Source organism: Gopherus flavomarginatus, chromosome 5, assembly GCF_025201925.1.
Source record: "Gopherus flavomarginatus isolate rGopFla2 chromosome 5, rGopFla2.mat.asm, whole genome shotgun sequence".
In the NCBI taxonomy this organism is placed as follows: Eukaryota; Metazoa; Chordata; order Testudines; family Testudinidae; genus Gopherus; species Gopherus flavomarginatus.
Window position 1 is genome coordinate 143105924 of NC_066621.1, and position 21223 is coordinate 143127146.

Below are 21223 nucleotides of genomic sequence, written 5' to 3' on the forward strand. Positions count from 1 at the left end.
ACGACAGAAAAGGTGAAACAAGTTAGAGTATAGAGGCATAGGGAAACTCAATTAGTCCCACAGACAGACAGAATACGAATGAAAACCTTATGTTAAACGTTGGCTGGAAACTTCTGGGAAAGTCTAGAAATGGAGCTTCAAGGTGTGACCAAAAAGTAATTTAGCAAATCTCTTCATAAGCATGTTTTCTTTTCAAGTTTCTGTTAAGTACTCAGGACTAGATTTTTAAAGGTATTTAGGCATTACTGTGCTCAGCATTACAATACTTAACTGATTTAGGAGTCTAAATTTCACTATCAAAAAGGGATTCAGGCACTTAGGTGCCTAAATCCAAGGTGCAGCAATGCCTAAATACCTTTAAAAAAAAATCTAGGCCTCAATTTAGGGTAACTGACATGCAACATTACATATTGAAAACCAACATTTTAAAGTTAATTTTAGGAGTCAAGTGAAATAAGATGCATGTATCTTTTGAAAGGCCAATTCTATAAATGCATACATTAGCCAAAGCAGATAATACTTGGCTTAGCTGGAAAGACTCTCTGCACATTAAACAGCTAAGTATAATTGCATAATAGAAAAAAAAATTCTCTCAGTTCATAGAACGTGCTTGTCAAGATGCTTAGTACAGCTATGCTGCGTTTAATCTGTGCACTTACATATTTGACAAGTCCCATACACAACTGTAGACGCATCCTAGCTCAGTCATTGTACAGAATGCTTAACATGTGTCTTCCCTACATCTGTAATTTAACGTAAGCATTCTTGAAAAAGCTAGCCCTTTAAAAGGAAAGGCATCAGCAACTTCCACCTGCCGAAGACAGAAGAGTCAATTAAGAATGTTTAAACATCAAACCAATCTTGAGGGAAGATTTTCAGATTCTAGGTACACAACTAGACTAATGCTCCTCTGTATGCCTTTTGAGCATCTGGGGGGTGAAAATGCCTCAGATGTTTAACCCTAACTCACTCTCACCCTTTGGATCCATCCAGAAAACCAGACATCTTAAGCAAGTTTCCATGAGCATTAGATTTAGGAAGGAGTGAGTCATCACCATCCATGCTGTGGTCACACCAATTGCAACATAAAACCCAGGTTGTATTTATAAAACAATTATTTGACTACAAAAAATAAAGAGAAAAGTTACAGCACTTATATCCAGTTTAATAAGGATTACCTGCTGTGTCACCTTCTAATTTGTGTGTTGATGCAAATATTTTCTAATCTAAAAATTCTTAGAAATTCGAGCCCTCTATAGTACATTTTCAATCCAGCCAAGTCGTACCAATTTAACTTGCAAGTTTCCATGTGGTGCTCCATCCAGCTACTTTTCATAATTCCAAGCAGAGTTTTTATTAAAGCAATGTTTTACTACTAAGCAAATAAAGACCACCTCATGTCCAAGTTTAATACAAAAAAACCACACCATTTTCGTGTTCACTGAAAGCTCACATACCAACGGTATTGTCCGACACAAACTTGAGTTAAAAATATGCATCCACCTACTGTAGTGGGAAAGCTTAGCTACTCAATGCTGCCTTTCAACCAGCCATTTTCAAAAGCACTTAAACTATTAAAATTTTAAGTTAAAGACACATTCAGCTACACGCTAGAAACAAGAGTATTTATATTTAGAAACAAGTTTCATGGAAGTGAGGAACTGGAATGTACTTAAAATCCCTAGTTATAGAGATTTGAGAATCACAAGACAGACATGAAGTGTCAGATCACCTGTGGGAGGACAAAAAGGTCTGCTAAACGCAAAACACGTTTATTTTTTCCACGTTGTTCTCAGTCCCTTGATACACTAGTGAAAACTACTGAACTATCTGCAATCTCTTCTCCCCATATAGACAATACCAAAAGGTTCCAGGAACAACATCTTTCCCTCCCTTTCCTATCATATATTTTGATTTTTTTCCCCAGCACCAGTTTACCAAGGTAAAAATTGCTCATTTTATAGCAAAAAAAGGTACATCAAATTTGATTCTGCCCCCCCCAAAAGTGCCCTTAGGGACAAGATGAATTACACACACTCTAAAACGAATGTGTAAGTCCTTAATGAAAGCAAATACTAACCGACATTATATTAACTTTGTTAATCAAAAAATAGTTTGATAAGAAAGTCTAGGTAGACTGGGACATACTAATCTAGACAAGACATCGGAACACATCATCATTAGAGATTTAAAGGCCTCTAGTAATACTTTTTGTAGTAATTAGCGCAAGACAGTTCTCATATAAACAACTATTTGATGGTAGACTGATAAACAATTCATTTGATGACATTTACATATAAATACACATAAATAAAAACCTGTATAATTTAGGTCTGAAATTAACAAAGATGTGGTTTGAACTGGAATTGCACCTAGCTGTATCAGCTTTTCCTCTAATGATGCTCAAGTTGTATAAAAAGCATAATTGTACAATTCTTAGTTTAGTAAAGTACTACTCTATAAAACAATGAAAACAGCGCTTACATTTTAATGTAACGTATAAAACGTATATTTACACTTACACACTTTGCTGAACTACATAAGGTAGCTCATGGTAAAAATAAATCCCTTCTTGAAAGTCTTTCAAAAATACATCAACTGCAAATATTTATGATTAAAAGTTACTAAATTAGCAGCTGACAGGACATTTATAGTAAAAATATACTTTAGGAAAATAGCTGGAAAAATCTAAACATTGATAAACACTTTAAAAACTATATTTAAACCATTTTTTTTGCGCAGAAACAGACTAAAAACTAGGATAATAGGAACTATTGCATATTGCTCCTCAAGAGCCTGCAGTAACTGCAAGCAGAACAGAGGAAGTGGATAGAGAAGGAATTAAGTGGTGGTAGGAATGAAGTGTTGATCCAGAGTCAGGAGGTAAAGAAGAACCCAGTCTCTCTAACTGCTGCCTCTTGGGCGGGGGGGGAGGTGGCAGGGAGGGGGGGGGGGGAAGGAAAACAAAAGAGAGAAACCCTCACTGAACATACACCCCCTTCAAAAAGTTAGAAATTTTGCAAAAAAAAAAAAAAAAAAAAAAAAAAAAGGCAGCTCAATTCTGAAAGCCTTGGGCTCCAACTTAAATCTACAGTATGTATTTACAGTCAAATGGACAAAACAGTGACACTACAAATTGCATGTAACTTCAAAATTAACGTTCTGCAATATGAAGCGCTTTATATATTTTTTTATAAAATACATGTGCAGTTTAGATAGAATAAACTATCTTAAAAATTGTTTCCACAGGTCCTCTGTTTCCTTGAAGGATCTTTGTTTTCTGCACATTTAACAGTTTCAAGATTCAACAAGGATCTCCACAATATGATCAAGCTCATTAAGATCAGATTTACAGTTAGAGTTAGAATTTGTGGATGTCTGAGAAGGAAATGTTTCGAGATCACAGTGTCCCATTTTTGTGTTGCTCATCATTCCTGTTAATACTGTATCTAGGTCATAGTAAGAATTGTCAACTTCTGAAAATAGATCTTCAACTGTATTAGGACTTTTATTCTCTAACGTCTCAAATATTTGATCTAATGATTTTTGAAAGTTTCCTCTATTTTCTTGTGGGTTCTCCATTTCCCACATGTTACTTTGTAGGTTTTTTGGAACTTGTGGTGACGTAACTGTTGACATAATTTCCGAATTATCTTGTGACTGGGTACCCTCACAGTCTTTAGTGAAGGTACTGTAAACTGGAACAAGTTTTCCTTCAGCTTGTTCCTTGGATGAACGGCAAAGGATATCTGTTGAAACTAGACGATCCAGAGAAGTCTGTCCTGCACTCTGTGTATTTATCATCTGCCAAGTCCCATCCTGGGTCATTTCCTCTTGGATTTGCCGCACTGTATTGGCTATAAGTACCGAACGACAAAGATTAGGTTCAACGAGCATGTGACATAATTGAAGTTTGACCAAAGACATATCTAAAAGTGACTGTCGCTGAAGATTATATGAAGGGATAGCCTTAAAGCCAGCCAGTGTTCCTTCAATATCTTCTTCACCATCAAAACATTTTCTCTTCAGTCCTCGCACAAACATTGTGTCCTGTGGAGAAAAAAATGGAGACTCTTTAGCACAATCTACTGGCCTAACAAGTTAAACACTGCAGAAATGAAACTACTGCAAAACACACTTTAGAATCTTTCATTTCAGAAACAATTAAAATCACTTGACATAAGAATTGTCATACCAGGTGTTAGCAATGATGTATCTTGTACAAGATGCTTCAGAGGGATGTGTAAAATACATTGGACAATTTTACAGCAACATACCTACATAGGAAAGTGTTTCAAAACTACAGGCAGCCAGTCAGTGATTGATTTATCTTCTGAAATGTGTGTGTTACCTGTATCTGCAGTTAGACTAGATAGCTCTGATAAGCATACAAACGTTCTCTGAATTTTACTGATATCAACCACATCTTAGAGTTGCAAGTGCCACAAGGTAATTTGTTAGGTATTTAAAAAAGAAAAAAATTAAATTGGCCTTGAATTTCAATGGGTGCCCCCTGATTCTAATGTAACAGTCAGGGTATGTCAGAGGGTACATCTGTACTGTGGGTAGTGATCAATCTATTAGGGATCGATTTATTGCGTGTAGTATAGATACGATAAAATTGATCCCCAATCGCTCTGTCAACTGGTGAACTCCAGCTCAGCAAGAGGCGGAAGCAAAGTCAACAGGGGAGTGGCAGCAGTCAATCCTGAGCTGTGAGGACGTGAAGTGATTCTAAGTTGATCTAAGATACATCGACTTCAGCTACGCTATTCTCGTAGCTGAAGTTGCATATCTTAGACCGACCCCCTCCCAGTGTAGACCAGACCGCGCACAATGTTCACTACACAATTTACTATTCTATACACCTTTATAGTGCCCCTTCTTAATCCCTCCTCATATAGAAGTCTTAGCATGCCTAGGTTCAAAAAAACTAAAGCTCACAGAGGCTAGGTCCACCCCTGGCTATTAGCCAAGATCATCAGGGACACAACCCCATCCTCTGGGTGTCCCTAAACCTCTGACTGCCAGAAACTGAGTGACCGGACGGATCACTCAAAATTAACCTATTCTTTTCAGGCCTCTGAAACACCTGTCACTGGCCACTGTCAGAGACAGGATACTGAGCTAGATGAACCACTGGTCTGACCCAGTATATTTTATGTCTGACATATTTTCCCCCCTTTATTTTTTTTGAAGGGGTAACCAAACCTAAACAAGTTATTCAGATGAAAATGTACTAACTTCCCCCATGACATCATCAGTATTTTTCTCTACTTCCCTCAGTACACACTAATCTCTCATTTTATGTTTCTGACTGCTACTGTGCATCGAGCAGATGTTTTCTATGAGCTCTCCTCCACATCTTTTTCCTGTGTGGTTAGTTAACCCAAAACCCAACAAATGACAAGATAAATTGTTCCTTCCAACATGTTAGGTTGCATTTGTCTACATCGACTTTAAACTAGGGAACAGAATGGTAGGTTAAAGGGCTTCTAAAATTCCTTACAATACAATGCTCACTAAAAAAAAAAAAAAAAAAGTAGCAAAAGAGTCCTGTGGCACCTTATAAACTAACAGATGTATTGGAGCATAAGCTTTTGTGGATGAATACCCACTTCATCTGATACTTTTTACAGATCCAGACTAACACGGCTACCCCTCTTTTAAAGTATGTTACCCGAGCGTTCACTCCTCTTCCAGATCGTTAATATATTACACTGCCAATACTATGGTTCTGTGGGCACCTCACTTTAAAATTCCACACACACAGTGAAGATGCTTGCCCTGCTAAAATTGTGGTTCTCAGAAATCAAGTGTCTGTTTGGACAGACACACTCCTGGGATAAGTATGCCTTGCTTGTGGGATACTGGAAAATTCTGGAAAGCAGTGTATATTGGGGCTACTTACCCCACGCTTGTGTGGTTAATGTCACCTTAATTCTGCATTTCCTGGTTTGCTACATTGTTTTTCCACTAACTGTGATGTTATTGTAAGGGATATATTTGACCCTACTGACCATAAACTGTTTTTCAAACATTTGATATTTGAAAAGTAAACTCATTGAATGGAAAGGAACATGGAACAAATATTGAGAACCTGCAACCTAACTCTACCTTACTGCTTTGTGGGGGAATTCATATATAGGAACAGCATCAAGCAGAGATGAAACTAAATTAAAAAAATTCAGATTTTGCTAGAATGTCCCACTGGTTTCTATTGCATTGATTCACTTGCAAATTGATAACCCACATCATAAGTATAGAATCTTGGTGCCCAATTTCTGAGACTGCACAAAATATAGCTGATTTAAAAGTTTCACTTAAGAAATTACATACCAGTAACTGTGTTTGGTGGAGTCCTTCCTCTTCTCCCATGCTACAGAACAAGATTCCATACAGCAAGTCTTATAGCTTCACCTACCAGGCAGCAGGAGACAGGAAGTCAGTCAATTACAGGAGTCAAACTTCATCCCTTGTTTGCTATTTCACATACTTGATATAGTCTCCATTACTTGATTATCTGAGTGCCTCACAAACTTTAATGAGCTGAGCCTTGCAACACACCTGTAAGGCAGGGCGGTGCTATTATCCCCATTGTACAGATTTTGAGCAAAGAGGCTGAGTGATTCACCCAAAGTCACACAGAAAATGTGTGAAAGCAAGAACTTAAACTCAGGGTCTCCTAAGTCCTAGGCTAACGCCCTAACCACTGGACCATTCTTCTTCCTTTCTTCTCCTCTTTCTTGGCCACTGAAATAGTAAACTAAATATTTAGCGGTCACTTGGGGTATTGAAATATACATAAAAATTACCTAAGAGGGGAGAAAAGAAATCTCTGTAAAACAAAAGAAAAAACATGCAGAATACTCCCATTTACCTGAAACCCTATTATCCAAACCTCCATATTATCCAAATCCCTTCCTTGTCCCAACGTTATCTAATGTAGGGAGATAAGGAATTTAGATAGGGCAGAGGTTCCATTAATAGAGACCCCCAGCCAGGACTGCAAGAAGGAAAAGGATGACAAGCCCCAAGCCACAGGAAAGCCACCCTGCTGCTGAATGATCCTGCAGCAGTGCAGGGAGCCCTTTACAGCCCTGCTGTCATAGGAGTGAGTGAGCGCAGGGGTTGTGACAGCAGAGCTTCAGGACTCCCTGCACTGTCACAGAGCCAGTGACACTTGATCCCTACAGGCACAGGGAAGGTTGCATTTTTGGCAGGGCAGAACAAAGCCTAGCCTTGGCCAGAGATTTCTGCTCTGTCCCATACCTGCAAGGATTGGGTGTCACTGGTCATGGCACCACAGAGAGCCCTCTGCAGCCCCACTGTCATGGGAGCAAGCGGGGCAGAGCAGAAACCCTCGGTCAGGACTGCAAAGAGCCGGCCTCTGCATGTCTCCTCCCTCTCTATTAGCTGAGCTCCCAATTATCCACATAAAAGCTGCGTGCCTCATGCCACTTGAATAACTGGGGTATACTATATACTAATTTTGTCACTCTTCTCCCATCCTACATGATTATAATATAAGGATATTTAAGTAGTAAGCTGTGAAATAAGGAGGTGAGTTTTCCTATAGTAGCAGCCATGAGAACTTTGACTAAAATTTGCCTCACAAGGGGATAGATTTGCTAGCATATAGCGTAAGAGAGATATGTTTTGCTCATAAAAGCAAATAGACTTTCAAAACAAATTTGGGGCTAAATAAAGTTTGATAGACCTCTTAACATATTGACTATGAATGTTCTTTGCACTAGAGTTACTGGATCAGGAAAAAAATAGCTAATTCATTTGAAATTCTGAAAGCTTCAAGGGTAACGTATGAAAATAACCCAAGTTTTCTTCTAGAAACATCTGTCATAAATAAGAATTCAGTGACCCCAGCTCAATTAAATAAAAAGAGCAGGAGGGGAGAGATTTCCCCAATAATGCTACTTTTTACCAGTTGTACACCCTAAGGACAATGTTACAGAATGCATCTGGACTACATGGTAGTCATCTGCATCCTGAATCTGACTGAACTCTCTTAAAATAAAATCAAGACATTCTAGTAAAGATCAAGCAACATTAAAAGATGCTGCAGATTTGAGAATAATTAACCAAGATAGGAGTGATTTCTATTATTATATAGATATTCGAGCATTCTAGAAAATAAAGCCTTACTTCAGAAGACAGTCATCAAAACAACTGAATGAAATGGGAATGCCTGCTGAAGAGAACATGAGTTTTCGGTACAAGGAGGGGAGGATTCATTATCAGGTCCAGAAATAAAGGACAAAGATGGAGATGGTTTCAGCCAGTCAAACTTCAGTAATACACACTGGGAATGCAACAGGTACCCAACACAAGAAAACAATACACGTGACCTGTTGCATGTGATTTTTGCTCACGAGAACAAATAGGTTCTCTTTGCTTCCTCTTTTTAAGTAGAGTCCTATTTTTCATAGTTATATGGTAACAAAGCCTACTGCAGATCCCACTCACTGACACACAATTGTGCCCCAGAATCTAAAATTTAATTTAAAATCTTGAGTTTTTAGTCCTTCCGATTTTTTTTTAAAAAAAGCATGCAATATACACATATTGCTGTTCTTCCTGCACCTGCAGAGAACCCATAGTAGTTATGAACTGGCCATTCACCGCAAAAGGGTGCTAACGCTAACAACTAAGGACATATCTACATTACAATCTTAAATCAAGCTAAGTTAGGTCAATTTATACTACCAAGCTAAGTTAGGTCAATTTATACTACCACACTCCTTCTGTCGGTGGTGTCTCCCTTCACCTGGAGTACTTCCACTGACTAAAGAGGGGCAGTGTAGGGGCCTGAGCGCCAGATGCCCCGGGGCTTCTTGCTTTGCCACTCCCCAGCTGGGGGCGAGGGAGGGAAGGAGAAGAGAGGAGGAAGAAAACTGCCTGGGGCTTCTGATCTCTGGTGTGGAGATCTGAGCTTCAAGTCCAGTTGGCTGCTATGCTCCTGACAGGGAACCAAGAGTCCAGGTGGGGGCAGTCAGGCTTCCTGCTGGGAGTGGTGGGGAGTGGGTGGGCAGAAGCCCAGGCAGGAGCTTGGGTGGTGGCCTAGTTTGGAGTGGACACCAACAGCTGATATAGGTAATTCAGTGTCTATAGGTCATCCTAACTATACTGACACAAGCCCTCTGCCTCTCGTGGAGTGGGAGTTATATTCAGTGTGGCAGTACACTTACATCAGGGGAAGCAAGGCTGTAGTGTGTATATGGACATAGTTCAGTAGACATAAGGTGCCTTATGTCAACCTAACTATGTATTGTAGACCAGGGCTAATAAATTTAATTGTGAACACTTGTTTCTCTGCTGATCACTATATCAGAGCAATTCAACAAGTGTGCTTGGTCCACACTGAGCTGTTGGACTTAGTGACAGATGAAGTCAAGACTGTTGTCTGTTTGGAAGCTAAAAGTTCAAGTACCCTGCCTGCAACAATTTCAAGTAAACTTCAACCTTGTCTAAAAAGGGGAAGAAAAGTTACAGCCTTTCCCTAGCACTCTACTACATGAGTGCCAAAAGCCCAAACTGTTCTGTTTTCCTGTTTGCCAAAAGCTGCAAGAGTCCCTCGATTTTGTGGTTAATCTTCGACAGCTCCTACAATACAGATGTGTCAAAACAAAAATCTGCGGCAGATGGACATCTGAAAATTTGAAGAATAGCATAAAATATATTGGATTGAATATAAAAAGTAGTTCAAGGAATAGTATTATTAATGCGTTGAATTCATTAAAATAATTAAGTTTTAAATTTACTTGAATCAGGCACAGAGCTTCCAGTTTGCTGTAGAAACACAGTGACTTTAACACAGAATTTAGGTCCAGATTTTGTTAAAGTAGAAATGACTGCACAAACACCATTTCCGAGACACAATACCCAAGCAGAGCATGTGGTTGTGGGAAAAGGCAACCCTTAGGAGCCCAGTGCCAGGACACTCACCCCCTAGCAATATAGAGTTGTGTGTGATGGATGTAGGAGTACAGGGATGTACATAATGGTAATGAGAGGATGGGACAAAGGATAGTTTAGTCTTCCCCCTAACATACAGAGGATGTAGCTGAAAGAATAAAAAGTTGCATGTGGTGGTGAGAGGGCCGGAAAAGTTCAGAGGTGCATATGGCTGGGGGGGGGGGGGCGGAGAGAAGGGGTCACCCCCCCGGGATTACAAAGCTGTCCTCCCACAGTGGCAGGGCAGTGGCCCTCCCCCCTAAAAGTGCAGGCCCCGCGAGGCGGCAGGAGTCACTCTCCCAGAAGCACAGAGACGGTATGTGCTGGTGATGGGTGAGGGGGGAAAACACCGCCCCGGAGTAAGGAGGCGGGGGAGGAGCGAAGGGCTGCGGCGGGGATTAAGAACTGGGGGGCAGGGTGCGTGTGGGGAGCTGCTGGCCAGGGTGAAGGTGGGTCCCGGTCAGTGCACTGGACCTGCGGGGCAGCACGCGCGAGGGGGGCGCTGAGACTGGGGGGCGAAAGGGAAGCAGTGAGTGGAGACTGGGGAGTACTCGGGGGGCGCCTTCCCCGCCGCAAAGCGACCTACCCCGCTCCGAGGAGACACCGGGCGGCAGCAACGGCTGCTCGTCGCCCCTCTCTGCCCTAGGACCCCGGGGAGGGGGACCCGCCGCCATTTTGAATCCGCTCTCCACCCCGGGCTCTCCCCCGCCTACCCGCCTCCAGACCCGGCGCCTCATTTCCCTGCCCGCGGGGCAACGACAAATCCCGCCGGCGGCTAATCGCGGGCCCGCAGAGCGCTGAGCCCGACCCTACTCACCGCCTAGTCGCCTCCCGCTCCTCCCCGAACCGAGCCCGGCTCCCGCCTCACCGACCGCTCCGCGCCTGAGAGAGGGGGCGGGACCAAGCACGCTAGCCAACCCCGCCTCCCCCCACCCGCCATTTTATTGTCAAAGCCCACAAAGAAACGGCCGCCCGCCCCCCCACCAGGCCTGCCATTGGGGAATGCCTCCACCATGAAGCTCCGCCCACAGCTAACCGCTGGTCGTCATTGGCTGTCTCTTGAGCGTGTATCATCGCCCATATGGGATTCAGCCTTCCATTGGGTGATGGGTTACCATGGTGCTCAGCCCCAGCCGCCCCTTTAACGTGCTACTGGCTGAGGGGTTACCATGGGGCTCAGACCCGCCCCTTAGCTGTAACTGGCTGAGGGAAAGGACGAGGTGGAGTCTAGTGTTCAAATATCTGCCAATGAGCTAGGCGGGACTGCCTGGGCTCCTGGCCATTGACTCCAGTGCTGGCAGAAGTGGGGCCTGGCTGAGAGCAGCCCTGTAATCCCGCCTTCCCGCCACGTGCCCGCCAGGAGGTGGTGGCAGAGGAGCCCCCACCTCACCAGGGCACCTGCCCTTTTGCTGCACGGGGCTCACCGTGCACATCATAGCTGGGCACAGTGTGCCCTTGGCTTACTGCTTTCCCCTTCACTGGGGGCTTCTCCGCTCTCAGCATGAAACCTAGCGCGTCTGGCCATCTCACAAATTCCTTGCCTGGCCTGTCTGTTACACAGCAGCACCTATGGCCGGAACCGCAAGGGAACGTATAAACAGTCCTGGGTCAGGCAATGGTCCAGCTAGCTCAGTACCCTCTTCTTCTGGCAGTAGCCGCTGCCAGGTGCTTCAGAGGGAATGAACAGAGCAGGGCAATTATTGAGCGATCCTTGCCCTGTCGTCCGATCTCAGCTTCTAGCAGTTGGTGGTTTAGGGCAGTGGTTTTCAAACTTTTTTCCTGGGGACCCAGTTGAAGAAAATTGTTGATGCCTGTAACTCAGTGGTCCCCAATGTGGTGCCCACAGGTGCCATGGCGCCTGCCGGGGCATTTATGTGCACCTGCCTAGTGCCCAGCAGGAGAGAGAAGCTGGGGCCCTGAGCCTGCTGGGGACAGAGAACTCCAGGACTGCGGGCGCCGGCGTTCTCTGTCCCTGGCAGGTCCGGGGCTGCGGCTTCTTTCCGGCTTCTCCGGGGTTGCAGGCTGCGGGCACCGGTGTTCTCTGTCCCCGGCAGGCATGGGGCCGCAGCTTAAGCCAGAGAGAAGCCATGGCCCCGTGCCTCCTGGGCACAGAGAACTCCGGGACTGCAGGCATCATTCTATGTTAAGTAAGAATAATAAATATATTTGGACCAGCAGTTCAACAATGTTTTACTTTTTTAAAATAAATAAGATGAAAACTGTTTATGATATTTATTTTGTAAAAACTCCTTAATTTTTCTTACAGGTAGATAAAAAAGAGCAAATTCATATGGTAAGGTGAAAGAGTAATTGCCGAATAATTTAATTAATACATTTTATATGTAAAATTACCCTTTTTATCTTATGGATTCATATATAATATTAAATATGATTTTTTTCATATTATTTAATATACAAATATAAAATAAGCCTTAAAAAATTGTTGGCGCCCGCCACACTCTTCTGAAAACATGAATGTGCTACTGGCCACAAAAAGGTTGGGGACCACTGCTGCAACCCAACGGTGCTGGGGATGAGGAGTTTGGAGTGTGGGAGGAGGCTCAGGGCTGGGGCAGAGGGTTGGGGTGTGGGGTTGAGGGCTGTGGAGTGGTGTTGGGAATGAGGGGATCAGGGTGTGAGGGGGCTGGGGCAGGGGTGCAGAAGGGGGTCAGAGTTCTGGACTGGAGGTGCAGCCTTGGGTGGTGCCAGGGATGAGGGGTTTGGTGTGCAGGAAGGGATTCTGGTTTGGGGGGGCTGGAGCAGGGGGTCAGGGTCAGGGCTTTGGGCTGGGGATGAGGGGTTTGGGGTGCAGGAGGGGCTCCAAGTTTGGGTGGGCTTAGGGCTGGGGCAAGTGGTTGTGGTCAGGGATCTGGGTTGAGGATGAGGGGTTTGGGTGCAGGAGGGGCTCCAGGTTTTGGGGGGACACAGGGCTGGGGATTGGGGCACAGACTTATCTTTGGCAGCTCCTGGTCAGCAGTGCAGCTGGGTGCACCGCGGACCACGCTGCACCCTGGAAGCAGCCAGCAACAGGTCTGGCTCCTAGGCGGAGGTACGACTCTTGCCTGCAGGGACGCCCCCCATCCCCATTCTCATTGGCCAGTTGCCAGCCAATGGGAGTGCAGAGCCAGTAGTGGCCCGCCTGCCTAGAAGCCGGACCCGCTGCTGGCTGCTTCCGGGGCAGAGCACGGTGTCGAAAAACATCCCAGTTGGCGGTGCTGACTAGAGCAAGGTGACCCAGTGCCTTACATGCTGTGACCCAGTAGTGGGTCGCAACCCACAGTTTGAAAAACACTGGTTTAGGAACATCCAAAGCATGAGGGTTGCAGCCCTGATGATCTTGGCTAATAGCCATTAATGGACCTATCCTCCAGGAATTTATCCAGCGGTTGGCAACCCTTCAGAAGCGGTATGCCGAGTCTTCATTTATTCACTCTCATTTAAGGTTTCGCGTACCAGTAATATATTTTAACATTTTTAGAAGGTCTCTTTCTATAAGTCTATAATATGTAACTAAACTATTGTTGTAGGTAAATTAAATAAGGTTTTTTAAACGTTTAAGAAGCTTCATTTAAAATTAAATTAAAATGCAGAGCCTCCTGGACTGGTGGCCAGGACCCAGGCAGTGTGAGTGCCACTGAAAATCATCTTACATGTCGCCTTTGGCACACGTGCCATAGGTTGCCTACCCCTGAACTTATCTAATTCTTTTTTAAGCCCATTTATGCTTTTGGCCTTCACAACATCCTCTGGCAACGAGTTCTACAAGTTGACTGAATGTTGTGTGAAAAAGTGCTTCCTAATGTTTGTTTTAAACCTGCTGTCTATCAATTTTATCAGGTGTCCCCTACTTCTTGGGTATGTGAAGGGAAAATAATATTTCCCTGTTCATTTTCTCCATACCATTCGTGATTTTATAGACCTCTCAGCTTCCCCTTTATTCATATCCTTTCTAAGCTGAACATATCTCAAATCCCTATCCCCATTGGACATGGGCTTCATTCTTCTCTTAATGTTGTCCTCAAGACTCAAACATTTTCACACATCTAATTATTTTTCTCTGGCCTATCTAGCTAATCTCATAGTGCCACCAAATCTCACGATTTGAGAAGAGTCATGCAATATTTGGTGTTTTTCTTAAAGCCTCAGCACCTAGACTCAGGTGATTATGTGAAAATCTCTGCTTTCAATTTTTTTAAATTACCGTAAGTTTGCAACTCTCGTTGCGGAGACAGTCTTGAAAATGCAAAACTCTCGAGGCAACTAAAAAGATTTTTAAAATCTCATTTTTGAACACTTGGAGTTGGCAATACTGATTCAGTCTTGATGTTGTTGCCCTCTGTAAACACTTTGTTCCTAACGCTTAGCTGCTGTAAGCTTTCCCCAGCTCCCTACCCCCTGGTTGGCTCTCAATTGAGCAGAAAGGAAGGGCAAGTCAGGTCTAGTTCACAACTGAAAGCTGCTCTGCTGTTTCTGGCCCTCAGCTGGTAGAAAAAGGATCTGCAGCCTTGAGGGAAGATTTGGGGAGGAGAATGTAGGACAGAAAATTAAACTCTGAAAACAGAGAGGAGGAGTAGAATGGGCTGTAGAAGGAGCAAGAAATAAGACAGAAGTTGGAGATTAGGTATAGGGAAGGTTGAAAACAAGTAATAATGGTCTGTGCAGAGTAAAATTAGCCAGAAGTTGGGAACAGGATTAGGCTAAAAATTGTAATGTCTTTTTTATTCTTGGGTCTAACCTGCACTGCTCTTACCACAACATGGTGCAGAGTTCTCAGGCAAAACACTAAAAGAAAAGAAAGTGATATCACAGAGGAAAAACCGCCACATGTTCAGACAGACAGATACTAATTCCTTCAGGCCTAGTTGCAAAGAACTTAGGCCCGATCCTGTAGTAAGCCCCGAAAGGGCTATCCTTGTGCTAGCATAGAGCCCTGTTACTGGGTTTAATAGGTGTGGTTCTTTGCAGGACCAAGACAGTAAAGTAAAGTGCAAAGAAAGAAGTGTTAACAAACAAAGGGCATAAACGAGTATATAAAGGGACTTAAGATTTTTCTCCCTCAAAATTATTTTTTCCTTGAAGTTAGAAATATCAGGTCTCAACATCTCCTAACTTTCAAAAAGTTCTCCAGCAAAATGAGGGACCTAGTTAGATTCTGATACAACAGGAGACTGAGCAGGGAAAAAGTTTTACTGTATAAAACTCTGATTTTGTCAATGCAAACTGACATAAGGCCAGGGAGAAAAACTGTGAAAGATTCAACCTTCTATCTCTTCAGTTAAGGTCCGAGGAAGCTCCCATGGCAGATCTCTAGTCAAGGCATGACAAGACTTGATATTTTTAGAAAAAAATGAAACAATCCTTGTGTTTCCTTTATACATGAGAAATAAAACCTAGGAAATCACAATGATATAACCTGGATAAACCTATACAAAACAATGTAACCCAAGAGATTTACTAGAGAACAAACCATCACAAAGCTAAAAATAAAGCAATAACCAGTACAACAAGGCTGTGTCACCTTTACCCTTTCCACTCACCCAGCCACCACACTGAACCAAACTCTCTTGGGTTGGAAAGAACATAAAAAGCTAGACTGCTAGTTTCCTATACAGAACTTTCATATTAGCAGGCTCCCTCAGCACTGTGAAATGCAGTCCCATCTCCTTGCTCTGTACTAGGCTGTGCTGGGTTGGGTGACCTGCCAGGGACAGAGATGCTAATAAGCGCTGCTGAAAGCTACAGTCTGTCTGCCACCTCCCTGCCGGATTGCGTGAGCTCCTGCTGGACTAAGCATTAGGCAGGGGTGGCAGGTTTGTATAATTTTTGATGGTGCCCAGAACAGGTCCAAGTCTCGCCCCTTCCCCCCCACCTTGTAAGCCAATATATATATTTTAAAATAATGTAAAAATGTGAGGGCTCGGGGGTGGGGCTGGGGATGAGGGGTTTGGGGTGTAGGAGGGGGCTCTGGGCTGGGACAGAAGGTTAGGGTGCGGGGAGATGAGTGCTCTGGCTGGGGACGAGGGGTTTGGGGTGTGGGAGGGGCTCAGGGCTAGGGCAGAGGGTTAGGGTACAGGGGTGAGGGCTGTGGGGTGGGGCTGGGGATGAGGAGTTTAGGATTCAGAGGGGGCTCAGGACTAGGGCAGAGGCAGGGGCAGCTCTAGGTAGGACCGGCGCTAGGGGTTTTAGCGCCCTAGGCGCACGGCAATTTCGCCGCCCTGCGCGCTGGTCCCGCGGCTCCAGTGGAGCTGCCGCAGTCGTGGCTGCGGACGGTCGGCTGCTCCGCGGCTCTGGTGGAGCTGCCACAGTCGTGCCTGCGGGAGGTCCACTGGAGCCGCGCGAGCAGCCGACCGTCCGCAGCCACGACTGCGGCAGCTCCACCGGAGCCGCCTGCCGCCCCCTCCAGCAAAACGCCGCCCACCAATAATCCTGGCGCCCTAGGCGATTGCCTAGGCTGCCTAAATGAAAGCACTGGCCCTGGCTCTAGGTATTTTGCTACCCCAAGCACGGCAGGCAGGCTGCCTTCGGCGGCTTGCCTGCAGGAGGTCCCTGGTCCCGTGAATTCGGCGGCAGCCTGGGGGAAGTCCGCCGAAGCCGCAGGACCAGCAGACCCTCCGCAGGCATGCCGCCAAAGGCAGCCTGCCTGCCGCCCTCATGACGACCGGCAGAGCACCCCCCGTGGCTTGATTTTGAGTTTGTTTGTACAACAACTAGTGCAAGAGGCTCCTGGTCTGTGACTGGAACACCTTGGAGCTACTGCAGTACAAATATTAATACAATAGAAATTAACGTCCCTTAAGCCTGGCATCAGATCTGATCCTGCTCACGCTTACACACGTGAGCAGCGAATGAAAATACTCCTGTGAGTTAAGTTACTCACACACGTACGTGCTTACAGGATGAGATCCTTAGAGTGCAGTCATTTTTAGGAGAGAAACTCCTTAGAGTGTTTCCTTTGGGCACTGTCTCCTACTAGGTGTTTGTACATCCCTTAGCAATGTTTCTCAACCAGTGGGTTATGATTAGGGTGATGCTACATCCCATTTTGGCTGGGACAGTTGCTTTTTTAAGTCCTGTCCTGGCCATCCTGACCTTTTTGGCAAAAGTGGGCATTTGTCCTGTTTGCTCTTGCTGACTTGATCAGTTGGCAAGAGCAAACGAGACAAATACTCACTTTTGTCAAAAAAGTGTGGTGTGGTATGGAAGAATATATGGGGGCAAGCCGCAATGTCAGCCCCTTGCAGGGGAGCAGGGCAGGGTTCCAGCAACCCCAGCCATGGGGGCGGGGCAAGGGAGGTTTCCAGCGACCCCCATCTCGCACCAAGGGAGTGGGAGAGGGCTCAGGCCAAGCCAGCACGGTGTCCCATTTTCCCTTTGGGAAATATGGTCACCACAGTTATGACCCCAGGAGGGGGTGTCATAAAAGTCAGTTGACGGGGTTGAGATGCTTTGAAATTTTATTATAATACAAAGCAAAAAAATCTCTCTCCCCCTCTCCCTGCCCACCCTTACCCTTGAAGGTCAAGTATTCTTTGTCAACCTCTGGAAACACACTCGCAAAGAAATTATAAAACTTAGCTTTGTTATTGCCAATACCTTTTTACTCTTGCAGTAGCTGTAAGGGGATTGTAAACATTTTTTACTTTTAATAAGGAGTTGCCAACCTGAAAAGGTTGAGAAATATTAGCCTAGCATGATGGGTCCCTGATCCTGAATGGAACCCCTGACTGCTACTGCAATACAAATAATAATGAATGAAAAAAAATGTATAAGCTTAAGTTCTGACTGTGACAGATATGGCAATTTCCTGCAATACCTTTGGGAGATTTTACTGTATTAAGTCTATGTATAATTGTGGGCCAGGGATTGTATGCAGTTCATGGGGGAGGGTGACAACAGTCCTCCAGGAACTACGAACAGCGGGGGGTGATTAGGCAAATTCACTCAGATTGTAACACCTCCAGAGAGGTACCACCACCTGGAAAGACTCGCATATACTGGTTCAAACTGGATTCTCCAGAGCCTAACAAAGAAAGGACAAAAACAATGAGGAGGTGGCACCTTAAAGAGTGACAGATTTATTTATTCGGGCATGAGCTTTCATGGGTAAAAAGAAGTGGGGTTTTTTTACCCACAAAAGCTTATGCCCAAATAAATGTTAGTCTTTAAGGTGCCACCGGACTCCTCATTGTTTTTGTGGATACAGCCTAACACAGCTACCCCTCTGAAAGAAAGGACAATTTAAACTGGAGTTTAAACCTTCTGTCCAAAGAGGGTCCCAAATTCTTCATGGGAAGATTTGGAAGGCCCCATAAGACTGATGAGTGAGCTCTCGCAGGCTTGTAGCATGCATGTGGGAAATTTTATTGATTTTATATGTTCTCTTTGTAATGATTTCACCTTAAGAATAAATGTGCTTAGAAGGCACTGTGGGGTAACTTACTATGTGGGTAATTACACTCTTTATAGCTTCTAAAGAGAGAGCAAAGCACAGACGCTGGCCTGTTACGGTAGACTGGGTTGCTGGGAATAACACAGTGCAGGCAGGAAACTGTGCAGCTTGCAAAAATCCTGCTCGGGGGGGTGGGAGAGCGACACGGATCTCCACCTGAGAGGTGACAGTGAGAAGCCTGGCGCCTAGAGTGTGTGTACCCCTGAGGGAGCAATACACAGGCATAGTTGCCCTGAACTGTGGCACCCTCTACAACAGCAAAAAGTTTCTGCTGAGGTGAAAGTTAAATAGGTAATGCTGACGCTTCATTTACTGGTTTCAGAGTAGCAGCCGCGTTAGTCTGTATCCCCAAAAAGAACAGGAGTACTTGTGGCACCTTAAGGTATGGCTACACTTACAGTTGTACAGCGCTGGGAGTTACAGCTGTCTTCGTACAGCTGTGTAGGGAAAGCGCTGCAGTGTGGCCACACTGACAGCTACCAGCGCTGCAGTGTGGCCACATTTGCAGCATTTGCAGCGCTGTTGGGAGTGGTGCATTATGGGCAGCTATACCAGCTTTCAAGTGGCTGCAACATGCTTTTCAAAAGAGGGGGGTGGGGTGGAGTGTGACAGGGAGTGTGGGGGAGACAGAGAGAGTGGATTTTTGGAGCTGACACTGTGTCAGCTCCCTGCCTTGCAAGTTATAAGGACTGGAAGATACACAGCACCAACCTGCAATCAATTTAAAAGTTTCGAGCCCTTCCTCCACCCCTCTCTTATTCACTAAATGCAAATTATGCACTCCTAAATAGCCTTCAGACCACATAAGCAGCTGCTCAGCACGGACTCCCCTCTCCCCCTCTGCCGTGTGACTTCTCTCTTCAAGCAAACAGCTGTGAACCTTCCAAAGCAATTCCCCTGCCTGCCTCCGATCGAGCAAACAGGAGCTGTGTTTGTTTTTTAGATAAGCAGCTCGGGCAAGCTCGGAGTTCAGCCATTCTTCCGGTTTGTTGTGAGCAGGCATTCTGGGTTACCTCCTAATACCCTGGAGGCCAATAACAGTGCTTTTGGTGGCCACACTTGATAAGCAGCGCTGCATCAGCAGCGCTGCAATCATTACACTCCAAGCAGACCAGGTGTACAGCCAGCACTGCAGCCAGGGAGTTGCAGCGCTGGATGTGCCTTGCAGGTGTGGACAGTTACTAAATTGCAGCGCTGTAAACCCACCACCAGCGCTGCAACTCTCCAGTGTAGCCAAGCCCTTAGAGACTAACAAATTTATCTGAGCATAAGCTTTCGTGGGCTACAGCCCACTTCATCGGATGCATGTAGTGGAAAATTCAGTAGCTGGCAAACACTGACCGAGGAACCTATCCTTGCAACAAAGCCCGTTGCCAATTCTGTCCACATATCTATTCAGGGGACACCACCATAGAACCTAACTGCATCAGCCACGCCATCAGGGGCTCGTTCACCTGCACATCTACCAATGTGATATATGCCATCATGTGCCAGCAATGCCCCTCTGCCATGTACATTGGCCAAACTGGACAGTCTCGATGTAAAAGAATAAAGGGACACAAATCAGACGTCAAGAATTATAACATCAAAAACCAGTTGGAGAACACTTCAATCTTCCTGGCCACTTGATTACAGACCTAAAAGTCATAATATTACAACAAAAAAACTTCAAAAACAGACTCCAAGGAGAGACTGCTGAATTGGAAGTAATTTTCAAATTGGACACCATCAAATTAGACTGGGAGTGGATGGGCCATTACACAAAGTAAAACTATTTCACCACCACCCCCTCTCCCCCACCCCACAGTTCCTCACATATCCTTGTCAATTGCTGGAAATGGGCCATTGTCATTACCACTACAAACAGTTCTTTTTCTCTCCTGCTGATAATAGCTCACCTTAACTGATCACTCTCCTTATAGTGTGTATGGTAACACCCATTGTTTCATGTTCTCTGTGTATATATATATTTTCCTACTGTATTTTCCACTACATGCATCCAATGAAGTGGGCTGTAGCCCACGAAAGCTTATGCTCAAATAAATTTGTTAGTCACTAAGGGTACGTCTACACTACAGGATAAATTCGATTTAACATAAACCAGTTTTATAAAACAGATAGTATAAAGTCGATTGCATGCGGCCACACTAGGTACATTAATTCGGCAGTGTGCGTCCATGGTCCGAGGCTAGCGTCGATTTCTGGAGCGTTGCACTGTGGGTAGCTATCCCTTAGCTATTCCATAGTTCCCACAGTTTCCCCCTCCCCTTGGAATTCTGGTTTGAGAGCCCAGTGCCTGATGGGCAAAAATCATTGTCGCAGGTGGTTCTGGGTACAGCCTCACCCCTCCCTAAGTGAAAGCAGCAGACAACCGTTTCGCGCCTTTTTTCCTGGGTGAACTGTGCAGATGCCATAGCACTGCATGCATGGACCCCGCTCAGATCAACACTGCGACCGTGAACGTTGTAAACACCTCGCGCATTCTCGTGCAGTCTATGGTGAACCATGAACTGCAAAGCCAGGCAAGGAGGAGGAGGCAGCTACGGCAGCGCGGCGACGAGAGTGATGAGGACATGGAAACTGAATTCTCCTTAACCACGGGCCCCTGCGCTTTGGAGCTCCTGCTGGTAATGAGGCAGGTTCTACCCATTGAACGCCGATTTGGGGCCCGACAAACAAGCACAGACTGGTGGGACCGCATAGTTTTGCAGGTGTGGGACGATTCGCAGTGGCTGCGAAACTTTCGCATGCGTAAGAGCACTTTCATGGAACTTTGTGACTTGCTTTCCCCTGCCCTGAAAC

The 21223-nt window shown here is 45.0% G+C and overlaps 1 protein-coding gene across 2 annotated transcripts; it reads right to left on the bottom strand.

The window, feature by feature from the left end:
- Positions 1-1384: 1384 nt before the first annotated feature.
- On the bottom strand, positions 1385-10866 carry CDCA4 (cell division cycle associated 4). 2 transcript variants are annotated; one of them, XM_050952735.1, is made up of 3 exons: positions 10790-10866; positions 6340-6420; positions 1385-4050 (listed from the first exon to the last, which is right to left on the bottom strand). In XM_050952735.1, the coding sequence occupies exons 2-3, from the start codon at positions 6376-6378 to the stop codon at positions 3298-3300; spliced, it is 792 nt and encodes a 263-aa protein (XP_050808692.1). In that variant the 5' UTR covers positions 6379-6420; positions 10790-10866; the 3' UTR covers positions 1385-3297. The 2 variants fall into 2 exon arrangements, with proteins under 2 accessions (XP_050808692.1, XP_050808693.1); XM_050952736.1 differs by lacking the exon at positions 10790-10866 and adding an exon at positions 8164-8250.
- Between the last annotated feature and the right edge of the window lie 10357 nt (positions 10867-21223).

Excerpts from the sequence above, each read along its gene's own strand:
- CDCA4 (XM_050952735.1), bottom strand. The coding sequence starts at position 6,378 with ATGGGAGAAGAGGAAGGACTCCACCAAACACAGTTACTG. Across the intron at positions 4,051-6,339 it reads TCCACCAAACACAGTTACTG|GACACAATGTTTGTGCGAGG; the intron begins GTATGTAATTTC and ends TTTTCTCCACAG.